General features: G+C 60.3%; 1 protein-coding gene across 1 annotated transcript in view; it reads left to right on the top strand.

Moving 5' to 3' along the window:
- KMT2A (lysine methyltransferase 2A) overlaps positions 1-14,969 on the top strand; it is a 40,665-nt gene that overhangs the window by 21,830 nt on the left and 3,866 nt on the right. The window contains 19 exon segments of the mRNA XM_072979399.2: positions 322-432; positions 667-740; positions 1,101-1,294; positions 1,645-1,751; positions 3,223-3,360; positions 4,567-4,725; positions 4,836-4,953; positions 5,051-5,129; positions 5,313-5,473; positions 6,046-6,207; positions 6,546-10,791; positions 11,443-11,511; positions 12,034-12,098; positions 12,358-12,570; positions 12,817-12,891; positions 13,335-13,509; positions 13,996-14,103; positions 14,361-14,444; positions 14,769-14,898. Of these exon segments, the coding sequence (XP_072835500.2) occupies positions 322-432; positions 667-740; positions 1,101-1,294; positions 1,645-1,751; positions 3,223-3,360; positions 4,567-4,725; positions 4,836-4,953; positions 5,051-5,129; positions 5,313-5,473; positions 6,046-6,207; positions 6,546-10,791; positions 11,443-11,511; positions 12,034-12,098; positions 12,358-12,570; positions 12,817-12,891; positions 13,335-13,509; positions 13,996-14,103; positions 14,361-14,444; positions 14,769-14,898 (6,468 nt within the window).

Below are 14,969 nucleotides of genomic sequence, written 5' to 3'. Positions count from 1 at the left end.
GGGGAAGGAAAACAAAGGGGAGGTCTTCAGAGGTGGCCTTTAAACGGCCTGTTTTTGCTGTGATTTCCTCCCGGAGGAGTCCGGCAGGCCTGGCCTTGGGCAGCTGCACTCCTGTGCTGCTCATGGGTGGGGGGAGGAGGGGAGGGGAGGGGAGCTGGAGGAACGGGTTACGTGCGTGTGCGTGCACATACACACACATTCACACATGTGCATACACAAGTGCTGAGGAGGGGAGACTGGCCCTTTGCCCTTTGAGGTTCACCCCTGGGGGAGGAGGAGGAGGAGGAGGCGTGAGCGACCAGATCCTCCTTTCTGTTTCAGTTGGAGTTCAGCGACGACGTTGTCAAGATTGTTCAGGCAGCCATTAATGCCGATGGGGGGCAGCCGGAACTGAAGAAGGCCAACAGCATGGTGAAGTCCTTTTTCATCCGGGTGAGCCCACTTGCACTCTCGCTTCGAGGAGAGGCTGCCAGCTTTGGGCGGGGGGGGGGGTTCCACAGGTAGCACCTTTCCCCATGAAACAAACAGGGGCCTCAGCTTGGCAGACATCCAAGTCCAGAATGGGTTCTTCTTGCCTGAATTTGCATAGGTCCTTGTGAAATGTTAAATGTGGAGATTTTACAAAATACTTCTAATAAAGCCTTGGTGTTCCTCCCCTCCCGGTAGCAAATGGAGCGGGTTTTTCCATGGTTCAGTGTCAAGAAATCAAGATTCTGGGAACCAAACAAAGTCACCACCAAGTAAGAGATGCTTCTGCTTTCAGTAGCCCCTTCCCTGCTGCTGTTGGTCTGCTGGCTCTTCAGACCGGAGGCGCTGCTGCCCCTCATACCCTGAAAGGGACACCAGAGTTCACTCCCGTTGGGGGGGGGGCAGGGACTCCAGCTTCTCACCGCCAGTCCCTGTGCTGAGTTCCCACTCCAGAAGGAAAACCGGGTGGTGGGTGGTGGGGGTGTGCTCTCCTTGGCTGTCGTATGCTTCGTTCACCACAAGAGGAAATGGGATGTTCCCATTTTCTTGTTAGGCTGGAATTGGATAGGGGCGGGATGGAGTGGGGTGGTGATGGGCCTGATGTTGGACCCCAATCTCTTGCTTCCTTCCAGCAGCGGGATGCTACCCAATGCGGTCCTGCCTCCCTCCCTGGACCACAACTACGCCCAGTGGCAGGAGCGGGAAGAAGACACTGGTGCTCAGCAGCCACCCTTGATGAAGAAGATTATCCCAGCTCCCAAACCCAAAGGCCCCGGAGAGCCAGACCTTCCTGTTCCCCTGCATCCTCCTACGCCGCCCGTCTCCAGTGAGAGAGCTCACCTCTGGTTTTTCGGGAGCAAGGGAGATGCAGGGGTGGGGATCTTGCCCAGCACAAACCATGTGGGGGGGAGGGGCGGGTTGGGGGTCCTTCCGCCTGACGCACTTCTCCTCCTAAGTCCAGAAGGAGTCTCTTTCTGCCTGCTGTGCGCCTGTGTGGTTGGTCTGGCTTGCTTTCCCTTTTCAAGGGAAGCAGAAGCTCCATGAAGCGAGCCGGGCCAGTGGGCTTCTTCTTTGGCTTTGGTGAGCTGGATTGTTTCTCCAGCAGTCTGTTTCCAGCCTGCGCTTCCTCCCAGTTGTGAATGGGGGGGAGATGAGCAGCTCTGTTTTTGCTTCGAGGTTCTGACAGAAGCCAGGAGGACAGTCCAGAACTTGGGCCCCCTCCAGATGTGGAAGACAACAGGCAGTGTGCGCTTTGTTTGAAGTACGGTGATGATGAAGGGAACGTAAGTAGCTTTGAGGGGAATTTTTGTTATGAGGAGGACAGAGCAGGCCGGGGTGGGGGTGGGGGTTGTGGAGTCTGGGGTTTCCCTGTCACCCTCCAGCCCATAAATTGCTTCCCCCTAAATAATCATTTTTTTTAAAGGAACTGAAAATCATTTCTGCCAGCTTCCCAGCCATTGATGCAGCTTATCTGTGACTATTCCGTATTTATTCCAACTTGCTGTAGGTCACTCCCTGGGTGGCCAGTCGGGTTGGACTTCGGCCCTTGGCCCTGCTGAGATCAACTCCCTGTCCTAAGGGGCAAAAAGACTTTGCTGCAGCCTTTAAAATTGAATGTCTGTACCTTAACTGATTAAGAAAGTCAGTTTCTGACCACTGGTTAACCGAAAAGGAAGCCAGGAAATATTTACTGCAGGACAAGATGTTTCCATGTAGTGGAAAGCAGTTAAAGCCAGAAACTACAGTTTTAAATAGATATAAAAAAAGTATATTTGAACGTTCAGCCTGGAGGCAGGCGGTGCATCATGGCCTCTCCCATTTGGAAGAGACCCTTGTCCAGCAGGCTGAGGCCAAGAGGCAGTCCTGAAAGCAGCAAAATCAGGGAGCTGGACAGAGGACAGATTGTATTGGTCTTCAGTATGGAAGGGATTGCAATCTCATATTGGCCTTCTCAGCCACACTAGACGCTGTTCCAAGTCCTCTATTCAGGGCACGTTGCCGTGGTCTCTTGAGACTGAAGGATGCCTAATCTAAAAGGTATAAAGAGGGTTAAACATTCAGTGGCTGAAATCCTGCTGAGGAAAATGGCGTAACCTTACCTGCATCCTGAGCTACTCAATATGGCCTGTGGCAGATCATGTGGCAGGGTCGCCCCTTTTGCATAGCACCACAAGTGCTTCAACTACTGTGTTGGCAATATTGAAATAAAAATAAGGTTGCAGTTGTGAGGCCTGGAAAGGGGACTGAAAACCGGATGGCCTGTTTTTCATGGGGTGGGAGACACAGAGGTGGGTGGGTGGGTGGGTGGGTGTACTCACTCCCTGGGTAGCCAGTCCGGTTGGACTTCGGCCCTTGGACCTGCTGAGATCAACTCCCTGTCCTAAGGGGCAAAAAGGCGAAAGGCCCGGCGCGCTCCATCCTGTTGCACGACCGTCCCAGCAGGGCCTTCTCTTAGTGGGGTTTTCTTCATTGCTGCTTGTTTTTCACTTGCCGGGTAGAGTGAGAGATATTGCAGCTGCAGTTTATATCTGATACCAGCTGAGCATTTGACAAGCATTTTCCTGGAAATATTTTTCACCTCCCTGGATAGATGTGGGCTAGGGGATAAATGCCATGGGAAGGATTCAGCCCTGACCCTTTGCTGCTCCTTTTCCAGTTAGGGGGGCAGGATGGCCTCTCCCGCCCCCTCACTACTCACGGTGCTTTGGACCTCCTGAATCCTTAGTGCCTGGGGGGCCTTTTGCTTTGATACAGGATGCGGGTCGTCTCCTGTATATTGGGCAAAACGAGTGGACTCATGTGAACTGTGCCCTGTGGTCAGCTGAAGTGTTTGAAGACGACGACGGCTCATTGAAGAACGTCCATGTGGCTGTGATCCGAGGGAAGCAGCTGGTGGGTAGGAAGGATTCCTGGGGAGTAAAGTGTTGCCTGACTTCTAATGGTCTTGCTTCAAGAAGGACAAATGCTTTTTATTGCTGGATTCTCTGTGGTTTAAGTGACCGGGTTCCCAGGTGCCTGTTTACAAAAACAGAAGGAGATCATTGAACTCTCCCTGTCGAGTGACTGGAGCTGCAGGAAAGCCGAAGCAGCTGCCCCTTGAACACGGGAAGCATCCTCTAAGCTGGTGGTTCCCCATCTTAGGCAACCCATGGGGTGTTGCCTAAGACGGCAGTTCCCGGAAGGGCTTCACCACCAGCCGCGCCGGCTGGGGTTTCTGGGAGTGTCTGTCCCAGAACACCTGGGCTGCTCTGGGTTGGGGAGCCCTGCTCTAAAGCAGGGGGGGGGGCTCCGAATATTCCTGGCCAACCTGCTTATCACACTTAGCCAGCGTTGTCAGTTGTGAGACCTCCTGGGAGATGCAGCCCATGACATCCAGTGGGGGCACAGAGGGCCCCCCCCACTGCAGAGATGAGCACAGGCGCCCTCTGTGGCTGCAGCGTCCTCACAGGATGTGACCTGGCTTAGTCTCTTGCTGGCACTGCCCTGGAATAACCAGGAGGCTCAGTCTAGTGGGAGGGGTGGATGGGCTTCTGCCTCTGAACCAGGGAGCCCTTTTCTGTGCTGGGGAACTGGTGTGAGCAGAAAGACCTCTAAGTGGAAGTCTGGAGGACGTCTGGCTGAGTGCCGGCAGCAAGAACACAGCCGTGTGCACAGACCAGACCAGGCTTTGGGCCCGGGGGGTCTGCCTTTGGTTGCTGAAATTACAGGAGTTCTTGGTGAACTTTGGGCAGGACTCTCACGTCGCTCTGATAGGCACCAAGGCTTGGAAAGCTATTTCTCAGAAATAAGTTGCTCTAATCATTCAGTATAGTAACCTGCCTAAAATTCCTGCCTAAATATTTCTTAAAGTGACATTTTAAGGCAACGAGGAAGAGTTTCTTGTAACACTAGTAAATTGGCTTTGACGCACTCATGGTGTGACTCTTTTCTTACTCAAAAGGTGGGGATGGAGGCTTTGCACATGACAAAGCTTCTTGTACTTTCCTTCAAATTCTGACAGGCACTTGAGGTACACCTGAGTGCTTGCTTTTCAGTGTGAGTACTAGTTTGGCTTACTCTTTTGGCCATTGTTTGTAACATGACAACTGGTCCTTGCAGAGGTGCGAGCTTTGCCAGAGGCCGGGGGCCACGGTGGGCTGCTGCCTGGCCTCCTGCACCAGCAACTACCACTTCATGTGCTCACGGGCGAAGAGCTGTGTCTTCCTGGAGGACAAGAAAGTCTATTGCCAGCGCCATCGGGACGTCGTCAGAGGAGAGGTGAGCCCCCTTCCGGGCGGGGGGCGCGTGGTAGCGGGACTGTTCTGGGTTCCCTCGGCTCCCTCCCCCCCCCCCCACTTTCTTACCGTCTGCTGGCTGGCTTGCTGCAGGTGGTGCCTGAGAATGGCTTTGAAGTCCTGAGGAGGGTCTTTGTGGACTTTGAAGGGATCAGCTTGCGACGGAAGTTCCTGAACGGTCTGGAGCCAGAGAACATCCACATGATGATCGGTGAGGCCTCAGCCGCTGGCCTAAGAAGCAGGGTAAGGGCTGGGTCTGTAACCGCTCGCCCTCACAGGACCTCTCTGGTGCCCTTTCTCTGCCGCAGGTTCGATGACCATTGACTGCCTGGGGATCCTGAATGATCTCTCGGACTGTGAGGACAAGCTCTTCCCCATCGGCTACCAGTAAGTCCAAAGCAGCAGGTGCCGCCGCCGCCGTGGAATCTCGTGTCACGCTCTCCTCCCCCCCCCCCAAGGGTCCAGCAGGGGAAGGCCAAAGCCACCCTCCCCTGGGCCAAGGGAACGGTTCTGCCAGCAGGCCTGCCCCTCGCCCTCCCGCCCATGCTCTCCCCCTCTCTCCCCTCCCAGGTGCTCCCGAGTGTACTGGAGCACCATGGATGCCCGGAAGCGCTGCGTGTACACCTGCAAAATCATGGAATGCCGCCCCCCCGCCTTGGAGCCCGACATCAACAGCACCGTCGAGCACGGCAACAACCGGACGATCGCTCACAGCCCAGGACCGCTTTCGGGTGAGTCTTTGCCGACGAGGCAGCCACACAGTTGGCCGTCGGGCTTTCCTGGGCCCTGCTCTGCCTGGTGGGTGGCGCTCCTCTTCCAGAAGGCAGAGGCATCCCTTTGAGGACAGCTTTGCCCCAGTGAGCAGAAGAGGGTCCCCTTGTCACCCTCCCGTATATTCGCCTAGGACTCTTTCCATGGGGTGCGGCCCCCGTGCCTGGCTCAGAATGGCATTGCGTGAGCTCGGGCTGATGCTCCCCCTCCCCGAGGGCCTAAGAAGGGTGACTGGATTGGGGAGTGGCGTTCCCAGTTGAAACGGACCTGTCCCCTCCCGGGACACGCTCTGCATAGGCTTTGCTCTGTGTGGCCCAGCAGGCACATGCTACTAACCCACGGCCTTTCCCTCCCGACCCCTCTGAGCGGCTGCAGCAGGAAGACCTTGTTTAGGGCCCTCTGGGGGGGAGGGAGAGGAAGAGAGAAGGCTGCTGTGATGGAGAAGGAGACGCTGCCCCTCCCCCTCGGCCTTGCAGCTGTTCTGCTCAGACGCCTCTTGGCTTTTCCCTGATGTTCCGTTTTCCTTCTGCAGCAGACGTTCCCGCCAGGGAGGGCCAGGCGGGAGCTGCACTGATGAGCCCTCCGCCTTCAGACCTCCTGCCGCATCCTCAGAACTGCAAGGCCTTGCGGATCCGGACACTGAGTTTTTCCCCGGCCCAGCGCTCCCCGGGCTCACGGCCGTTGCCCTCGGCAGGTCTGGCTCCCTCCCTTCCCGCTGCTCCCCTGCCCTGGCGTGCATGGCTTGCCCTCGCTGCCGCTTTCCGACGCCCGTCCCGGGGCCTCCAGCGTTGTCCTGGCTTTGGGGCTTGTGGAGAGGGGATCCCCGAAAGGGCCTTCCTCGTGCCGTCGCTGAGGAGGGCTGGGATGAATGAGAACTGGGAACTGTTCCGCTCAGAAGGCCAAGGGTGGCTGGTGCGGGTCCTTGCCGATAGCAGTCGGGCGTTTTGCCTTCGCGGAAGGCTGCATTGCGTCTGATCCCAGGGAGTCAGGCTCTGCAACAACGCACTTCCTTTCCCTTTTCTCTTTCTCCAGGGAGCCCTACTCCGATGACGCACGAGATAGTGACTGTGGGGGACCCGCTGCTTTCATCCGGCCTCCGGAGCATCGGCTCTCGGAGACCCAGTGCCTCCCCTCTCTCCCCTCAGCAGCCGAGGTCGTGGATGCTGCCGGCCGGCCGAGCAGGAGCTGCTCTCTCTAGGCACGGCACCCCCAGCACGGTTCCTGCCCTCGAGCAGGGCTCTCCAAGTGCAAAGCTCACGCCGGAGCATTCTGGGGGCGACCCAGCAGCACCCCGTCTCTCCGTCCCAGGGAGCTCTGCTCTCCCTCCCAGTTACCCGAGGCCAGCAGCCGCCAGTGGGAGCAAAGGGGCTTTTCCCCCCTCGGAGGGGGGCCCACCACCGGAAGCAGCGCCTCTCTCTGCCAAAGTGGAGAAGGGCAAACTGGTGAGCCCCAGGGACTCAAGTACCACCCCTGGGAGTTTGCACTCGGGGTCCCCTGGCGTGAGACCTGCTAGCCCAGAACCCAAGGGCAGCAAAACAGGGAAGCTTTCCGAGGCCCTTCCTGGCTTGTTTCCTTCCCAAGAGCCGGCTGCTTTTCTGCCTTTGAATCAGAGACCCCCAAAGAAGGAGCTGCAGGACCAGCCAGTGGATCCCATGCTCCAGCCGGAGAAGACCTGCTCTCACAAGGGGGATCCTGAAGCGAAGATCTCTAAGCTTCCTGGGGCCACTCAGAGGCCTCCTTCCGTGAGTGACCCCTTCGTGTCCTGTGTAGGCAGAGAGAGACGGCAGAAGGCCAAGAAGGGAGCCAAGGAGAGACACGCCGGGAGGCCTTGTCCGGCATCCAGCCTTCTCCCAGCCAGCCACAAAGAAAGTGTGGAGTCAGAGTTGGCTTATCGTGCGATGGCCCCCGAACTGATTTCTCCAAGGCTCAGTAACAGCGCAAGTGGGGCTGCTGCCGAGAAGGCAGTCGAGAGCAACCCGATGAGCCAGAGGACAGCCAAGGCCTCTTTCCCGGGCGAAACAGCACCCTCCAAGGAGCTGCAGGCTTCGCAGAAGCGCACAGTCAAAGTAACACTGACTCCCCTCAAGATGGAAGGGGAGAGCCAGCCCAGGAACGTCCCAAGAGAGAGTGAGGCGGAAGCTGAGGCTGTGGAGAACAAGCCAGCTTCTGGGCCTGAGTCGGGCAACGGTGTGGCGACCCAGGCAAGCCTGGGTTGTTCCTCTGCCCCAGAAGCTCCCCCAGGGGAAGGCTACACCGGCCTCCCCACTGTCCAGGATGGCAGCAGCGGCGGAGGCAGCAGCAGCAGCAGCCTGATGCTCCAGGAGGGTGCAAAAGCCCAGGAGGATGGGGCCTACAAGCGGCGGTACCCTCGGCGCAGTGCCCGGGCCCGGTCCAACATGTTCTTTGGGCTCACCCCCTTGTACGGGGTGAGGTCGTATGGCGAGGAAGACCTTCCCTTCTACAGCAACTCCCCTGGCAAGAAGCGGGGGAAGAGGTCGGCCGAGGGGCAAGTGGACGGCGCAGATGATCTGAGCACTTCGGACGAGGACGACCTCTACTACTATAACTTCACCAGAACGGTGGTCTCGAGCGCCGAGGAACACCTTGCCCCTCACGGCTTGTTCCATGAAGAGGAGCGCCTCAGCCTCCCCACAGTCTCTCAGCTGGACGGTGTGGATGACGGGACAGAGAGCGACACGAGCATCACCGTGACCACCACCACCACCATGAGGAAAGTCAGCTCGGGGACCAAAAGAAGCGGCAAAGAAAACGGGACGGAGAGCTTGAAGCTGGATCGGAGCGAAGGTGGTGGAGAGAAAGCCCCGGCGAGCAAGACCTCGGCCGGCCATAAAGCAGCGGAGGCGAAGATGGAGAACTGCCGCGTCAAGGTCCCGGGCCAGGATTCTTTGGAGGCTCAGCTGAGCTCCTTGGAGGCCCCCGGCCGCCGGCCTCGCACGAGCGCCGAGCCGTCGGACAAGAACCTTCTGGACACCTTCAGCACGGAGCTGCTCAAGTCCGACTCGGACAACAATAACAGCGACGACTGCGGGAACATCCTGCCTTCCGACATCATGGACTTTGTGCTCAAGAACACGCCTTCCATGCAGGCCCTGGGGGAGAGCCCGGAGTCCTCCTCCTCGGAGCTCCTGACCCTGGGCGAAGGGCTGGGCCTGGACAGCAACCGGGGCAAGGACATGGGCCTCTTCGAGGTCTTCTCTCAGCAGCTGCCGGCCACAGAAGCCGTCGACAGCAGCGTCTCATCCTCTATCTCGGCAGAGGAGCCCTTTGAACTGCCCTTGGAGCTCCCGTCTGATCTCTCGGTCTTGACGACTCGGAGCCCCACGGTGCCCAGCCAGAATCACGGGCGGCTGGCCGTCATTTCCGAATCCTCCCTCCCTTCCTCAGGGGAGAGATCGATGCTCGCGTTGCCTTCCACGGAGTCCGCAGAGAAGAGGGTGACCGTCACAGAAAAGCCTTCGTCCAACGAAGGAGAGCCTGCACTCTTAAGCCAGCAGGGGGACCCAAGCCCTGATGGGCCGCTGACCCCAGACTCCTTTATTCAAGGCCACATGGAAGCGGAGCACATAGCCAGCCCCACCTGCGGAGCTGGGGAGCCAGGCCATGGGGCCAGCCAAGACTTGGCCCGGAACAGCGGAACACCCGGCCTCCAGGTCCCTGTTTCGCCCACCCTCCCGCTTCAGAATCCCAAATACGGACCGGCCGCCACCGCCGACAACCCCGCCGGCCCCTCCCAGATCTCCAACGCCGCTGTGCAGACGGCCCCTCTCCACCTCAAGGCCCCGGCAGCCGAGAAGCTTCTAGTAGTCAACCAGAACATGCAGCCCTTGTATGTCCTTCAGACACTCCCTAATGGCGTCACACAGAAGATTCAGCTGACCTCAGCTGTCGGCGCAGCCCAGGGGGTGATGGAGGCAAGCGCTTCCCTGCTGGGGCCCATGGGTTCGGCAGAGCTGGCCCTGGCAGCAGGCCTCAATCCTAGCCTGTCCCCCCAGCCCCTCTTCCCACCACCCCCCAGCAAGGGGCTGCTGCCGATGCCCCACCACCAGCCCCTGCACTCCTTTCCGGCCACTTCCCAGGGCGGCTTCCCCCCCACCCTCGGGAGCCCAGCCCCAGGCCTCCTGATCGGGGTGCAGCAGCCCCCGGACCCCGAAGTGAGTCAGAGGGCTGACCTGGGGCCCCCAGCCCCCGGCCCCACCCCTCCTTCCGGGCTGAGCAAGAAGAGGCCGATCGCCCGCCTGCAGGCGCGGAAGCCCAAGAAGCTGGCGCCCTCGGACGTGGCCCCAAACATGGCGCCAATCAACTTCGGGCCGCCCCAGCTCCCCGGCCATCCCGGCTTGCTCGACCTGGGTGCCGCCGGGAACTCCTCGTCCCATCGGACCGTCCCCAACATCATCAAGCGGTCCAAGTCGGGGGTCATGTACTTTGAGCAGGCCTCCCTTCTGCCCCAGGGGGCAGCGGTTGGGACCCCTCCCGGCGTGGCCGGGCCAGAGAGCAGCCACCTTCCCTCAGGGCCCGGGCTCTCCTCTGTGCTGAACGTGGTGTCCATGCAGACGTCGGCAGCGGCGGCCGCCCCCCTGGCCACAGGCCCCTCCATGGCTGGGGGGCACGGGCTAGGCCGGGGGGGCTCCGTGGCCCTGGCCAGCTCGGGGGGGCTGCCCGGGAGGCCTGACATGGGGCCCCTCGGCAGCCTTCTGATCAAAGCCACCTTGGAGCAGAGCCTGGGTCTCCCGGAGCAGCAGGCGGCCACCACGCCCTCGGGGGCTGGGAGGTTTCCACCCCTTGGCAAGACCTCATTGGTCCAGCGCCCCTCGGCAATGGTGGCAGCCTCAGGGGCCGGCGTCTTGCCTGCTCCGCAGACGCCGGGCGTGGCTGTGGAGTCAGAGAGCTCTTACCCGCTGGGGCCTCTGGCGCAGCACCTCGTCGGCAGCGAGGGTGGGGCTGGGCGTCCCCCCGTGGAAGGTCCCCCCATGTCCTGCTTCCCCCAGTTGGTGGATGTGGTGAACCCGGCCACTGTGGACCAGATCAAGACTTCCTCCTCCTCCTCCTCCCCCCGGCTGCCCCCCGGGAGCTCCCCCTCGACTGAGCTGGTCCCTGGAAACTCCATGCGAACAAAGCCCAAAGGGAAACGGCTCCAGTCCTCATTGGACAGCAAAGGCTCTGGGAAGAAGCACAAGGGCCCCCCCTTCCGGACGAGCTCCCCAGAGGCGCACGCAGCCCCACAGAGCCCAGCCGTGGCCACTCAGGATGGCAGCAGGAGGTGAGTGGTGGGCCTTTGGGGAATCCTCTGGCTTCCAGCTAGGCGGCCATTCAGTCAGTCAGTCAGTCAGTCATTTGTTGCTTTTCTGCCCAGTACTTAAAAGTGCCCACAAAAGAGAGGTCTAGCCATAGGAAATTTGAATGGTAGCCTTTTAAAAGACCATTAGTACGTGGGGGAGATTTTTGCCATCCTGGTTGAGGATCTGGTCTGGGATTCTTGAGCCACCTCTGTGGGTTTCGTGCCGTCTTTTCCCATCCAGCCTACCAACTGTTGCAGTTCAAAATTGTTGTTGTTTAGTCGTTTAGTCATGTCCGACTCTTCATGACCCCATGGAGCAGAGCACGCCAGGCCCTCCTAGCTCTCCTGTCTTCCAACATAGTGCTGCTTTTCTCCTGTTAATGGCCTGGAAAGCCACAAGGTTGGGCTTCCTGCAGGAGCAGAGATGGTGGTCTCATCCTGGCCTCTATAATAGTTGCTTCCTTCTCTATATATAACAGTGAGCTCGGCTTAGAATGGGTTCGGTCCACAGACCTCGTGCTTTGTAAGAGCCCTGAGTCTTCTGTTCAGCTCTAAACCCTCTCTCTCTCTCTCTCTCTCTCTCTTTTTCTCTCTCTCTCTCTCTGTGTGTGTGTGTCTTCCCCCCCCCCTCAGGTTTCCTGCCTCAAAGCCACGCATGGAGGCGGCTGCTAGCATTGACCCTCCACCCCCAAAAGCATCCGAGTAAGTCCCTCAGCTTCTTGGGTCCAGTGGTGGGATTCGTGCATTCCAGAGGGAGGGAGGGAGGGAGAAGGGCTGGCATGCCAAAGTTGCCATGTTGCCGTCTGCTCTGAGAGGAAGAGATACCTCTCCAGGGCGCCACTGGATCAGAGGACCTACCTGGTGGGTTTTAAATTGCCAGGTCCTGAATGTGGGGAGGTGGGGGACAACGCCATGTTTACTCCACACCGTCGTTCCACAGCAGCAGAGCAGCCAGCTGCCTGTTCTGGATTTCACCCGGGGGACGCTCTGTGCCTGGGCGTTCCAGAGCCTGGTGGGGCTGCAAGGTCCCACATGCTGATGAGCACGGTGGGTGGTGCGGTGCAGGAGAGGGACCTGCTTGGCAAGCCTCTGGATCGCCTCCTGACCACCTCCCGACCATCCCAGCATGGCAGGCTTCTTCTCAGCTGAACCGAGACATCTACTGTCCTTCCTCTGACCAGCAAGGACAGGATTCTCCCCTTACTGTCCTCCTTCTCTCCTCAGGCAGCCCACGTCTCTCCTGGAAGCACAACAGGCACAGAATGCGACCAGCCAGCAAGACCACAGAGGTAGGTGGGGAGAAACCGGGGGGGGGGGGACTCTGTACCCCTCTTGGCATTCTGCCTCAGAAGGGGACACCTGGATTGGCCCCGACAGAGCCTTTGCCACCGCTCGGCCCCCTCCTGGTCCCACTTCGGAGGAAGGCTGATCGTGTCTGTCTCTTCCCCCCTCCCCCCTCCCCCTCCCCAGTGTCTTGGGGAAGATTGTCCTTATTCTGGGGTGGCCTGAGGACCCTCTGGCCTCACGTGGGGCTTCTTTTCCTTCCAGACTCCCGAGCCCCAGAGGAGGAGGAAGAGGAGGAGGAGGAAGAGGAGGAGGAGGAGGAGGAGGGAGAGATCACTTTCAGATCCCCCCTCATGTTCTGGCTGCAGCAAGAGCAAAAGAGGAAGGAGAGCCTCGCTGAGAGAAAACCCAAGAAAGGGCTGGTGTTTGAGATCTCGAGTGACGATGGCTTTCAGATCTGTGCCGAAAGTATCGAAGGTGGGAATGGAGGGGGCGGGAGAGGCGGGGGCGGCGGCGGCCGCTCCAGCTGCTGCTTCTGCTCCTTCCGGGTCGGGTCGGCAGCCTCTTCTCGAGGCGGGCCCTCTGGGGGAGCTACAGCTGAGGGCAGGCCGGCCCTGGATGTTGGCAAGATGAGAGCCGAAGGGAGGGTGGAGCCCTTTTGGGGGTGGCCCCTCTGCTTCTGCCGCTGAGTCCCTCCTGGTCTTTCTCTCCCCTTCCTCTCAGAAGCCTGGAAGTCCCTGACGGACAAGGTCCAGGAGGCTCGGTCCAACGCCCGCCTGAAGCAGCTCTCCTTCGCAGGTACCGCCAGCAGCCCCAGCTGGGCAGGAGGGCCTGCCACCGGGCTGGGCCTCCTTGCCGGGCCTCCTGCCGTGGCGACGGGACGGGCCAGCCTTTGTGGGCTTCCTCAGCACCAGGCCTGTGGGCGTGGGAGGTCGGAAGAGACTCGCTTCCCTCCGGACAGGGACTGAGGAGAACAGGGCCGGCCGGCCGGCAGCTGTGGAGACTGGGTCGGCCGAGGTCGCTGCTTGGGTCTTCCTGGCCCAGCCCAGGCAGCGCCACTGCCCTCCAGCCTGGGCTCCTGCTGAGACCGGGCGGTGCAGCCCATGTTCCCTGCCCCCCCCCAGTCCCTCGGGTGGTGGCGGCAGCGGCTGCTCTTCTTCAAAGGCCCGGGGGTGCGCAGATGCCCTGGTTTCCTCTGCACGGGTGGGTAAGAGGCCCCTCTCCCCCTTTGCCCCTGCCAGGGGTGAGCGGCCTGCGGATGCTGGGCCTTCTCCATGAGGCCGTGGTGTTCCTGATTGAGCAGCTGTCGGGCGCAAGGCACTGCCACAACTACAAGTTCCGCTTCCACAAGCCGGAGGAGGCCCGAGAGCTCCCCGTGAATCCCCACGGGTCGGCCCGGGCTGAAGTGCACTGCAGGTGAGAGACACCAGCCCTCCGGAGCGGCCCCTCTGCTCTGGGCGGAGAAAGGCAGGAGGCACAGCCCGGGCGCTACCGCGGGGTCTCCTGGCGAGGATGCCGAGAGCTTCGCCTCGGGATGGTTCCTGGGAGGCCTCTTTCTCCCTGTGTGCCCTCGTGGCCCAGACATCAGCCCTTCCAGGCCAGCTCTGTGGCTGAGTGGGTCAGAAAGGAAGGAAGGAAAGGAGGGAGGGAGGGAGGGAGGGAAAGCCCGCCAGAGCTCTGAAAGGGGTGCCTGCCAAGCTCAGCAGAGGGCGGGGGAATCCAAAGCCTGGGCAGCTCTCCCTGCAAGCGAAGGGCGGTGCGGCCGGTGGCCCTGAAAGGAGGCAAAGGAGGGTGCCCGGCGTGCAGCGTGGAAAGCCGGAGGTGTGGGTCGGCTTCAGGCTGCCCTTTTGCCCGGAGGTCTGCCTCCTGCTGCATCTGCCCTGCGCTCTCTCTACCCTTCAGGAAGTCTGCCTTCGACATGTTCAATTTCCTGGCTTCGAAGCATCGGCAGCCCCCAGAGTACAACCCCAACGACGAGGAGGAAGAGGAGGTGCAGCTGAAGTCTGCCCGGTACATAGCGGGTGCGGAGGCGAGTTGGTGGGGAGGGGTCAGGCAGGGACCCCCCTCTCCACCCTCCAGCTCAGACCCGCTGGGAGGCAGCCCTTCTGTCACGGCTGTCATTGCGGCCAAGGGTTGGTAGACCCCCTGGGGCTCCAAGGAGAGTGAGGCTGCCCGGGGGGGGGGAGAGCCCCCTTTGCCCCCAGGGGGAAGGGGAGGGGGCACCTGATGTGCAGCCTCATCCTTTTGCCTTTTCTTCCTGGCTTCAGGAGGGCCACCAGCATGGACCTGCCCATGCCCATGCGGTTCCGGCACTTGAAGAAGACCTCCAAGGAGGCTGTCGGCGTCTACAGGTAGGCGAGGCTCGGCTGGAGGGACCCAGCTGGGGAGGGTGGACGGGAAGCCTGGCGCTCTGCAGCCGTTGCCTGGGGCTGTCTGGCCTTCGTCTGCCCAGCCGGGCCCCTCTGCAGAGGTGCCCTCCCCCCAACAGGGCCCATGAGCCTGGCTTTGTGGGTCTCGGCACTCCTTGGGACCTCTTCCTGGTGGGTTTGCCTCCATGTTTAGTGCATGGCATGGCGCTCCTGTGGGGAGTGGCGGTCCTGGCATGCAGGCACATGCCCACCCCTCTGTGTTTGTGTGTGTTTGTGTGTGTGTGTGTGTGTGTTCTTGCTGGCCAGGTCTCCCATCCACGGCCGGGGCCTGTTCTGCAAGAGGAACATTGACGTGGGAGAGATGGTCATCGAGTATGCAGGCAACGTGATTCGCTCCATCTTAACCGACAAGCGAGAGAAATACTATGACAGCAAGGTGAGCTTCTGCCACCCAAGAAGGCCAGCGGGCCTGTATCAAAGGGGGCCGCATGTGCTTACTCGCTGAGC

The sequence above is a fragment of the Pogona vitticeps genome, chromosome 8 (genome assembly GCF_051106095.1).
Source record: "Pogona vitticeps strain Pit_001003342236 chromosome 8, PviZW2.1, whole genome shotgun sequence".
NCBI lineage: Eukaryota > Metazoa > Chordata > Lepidosauria > Squamata > Agamidae > Pogona > Pogona vitticeps.
This window is presented reverse-complemented; position numbering and strand designations above follow the sequence as displayed.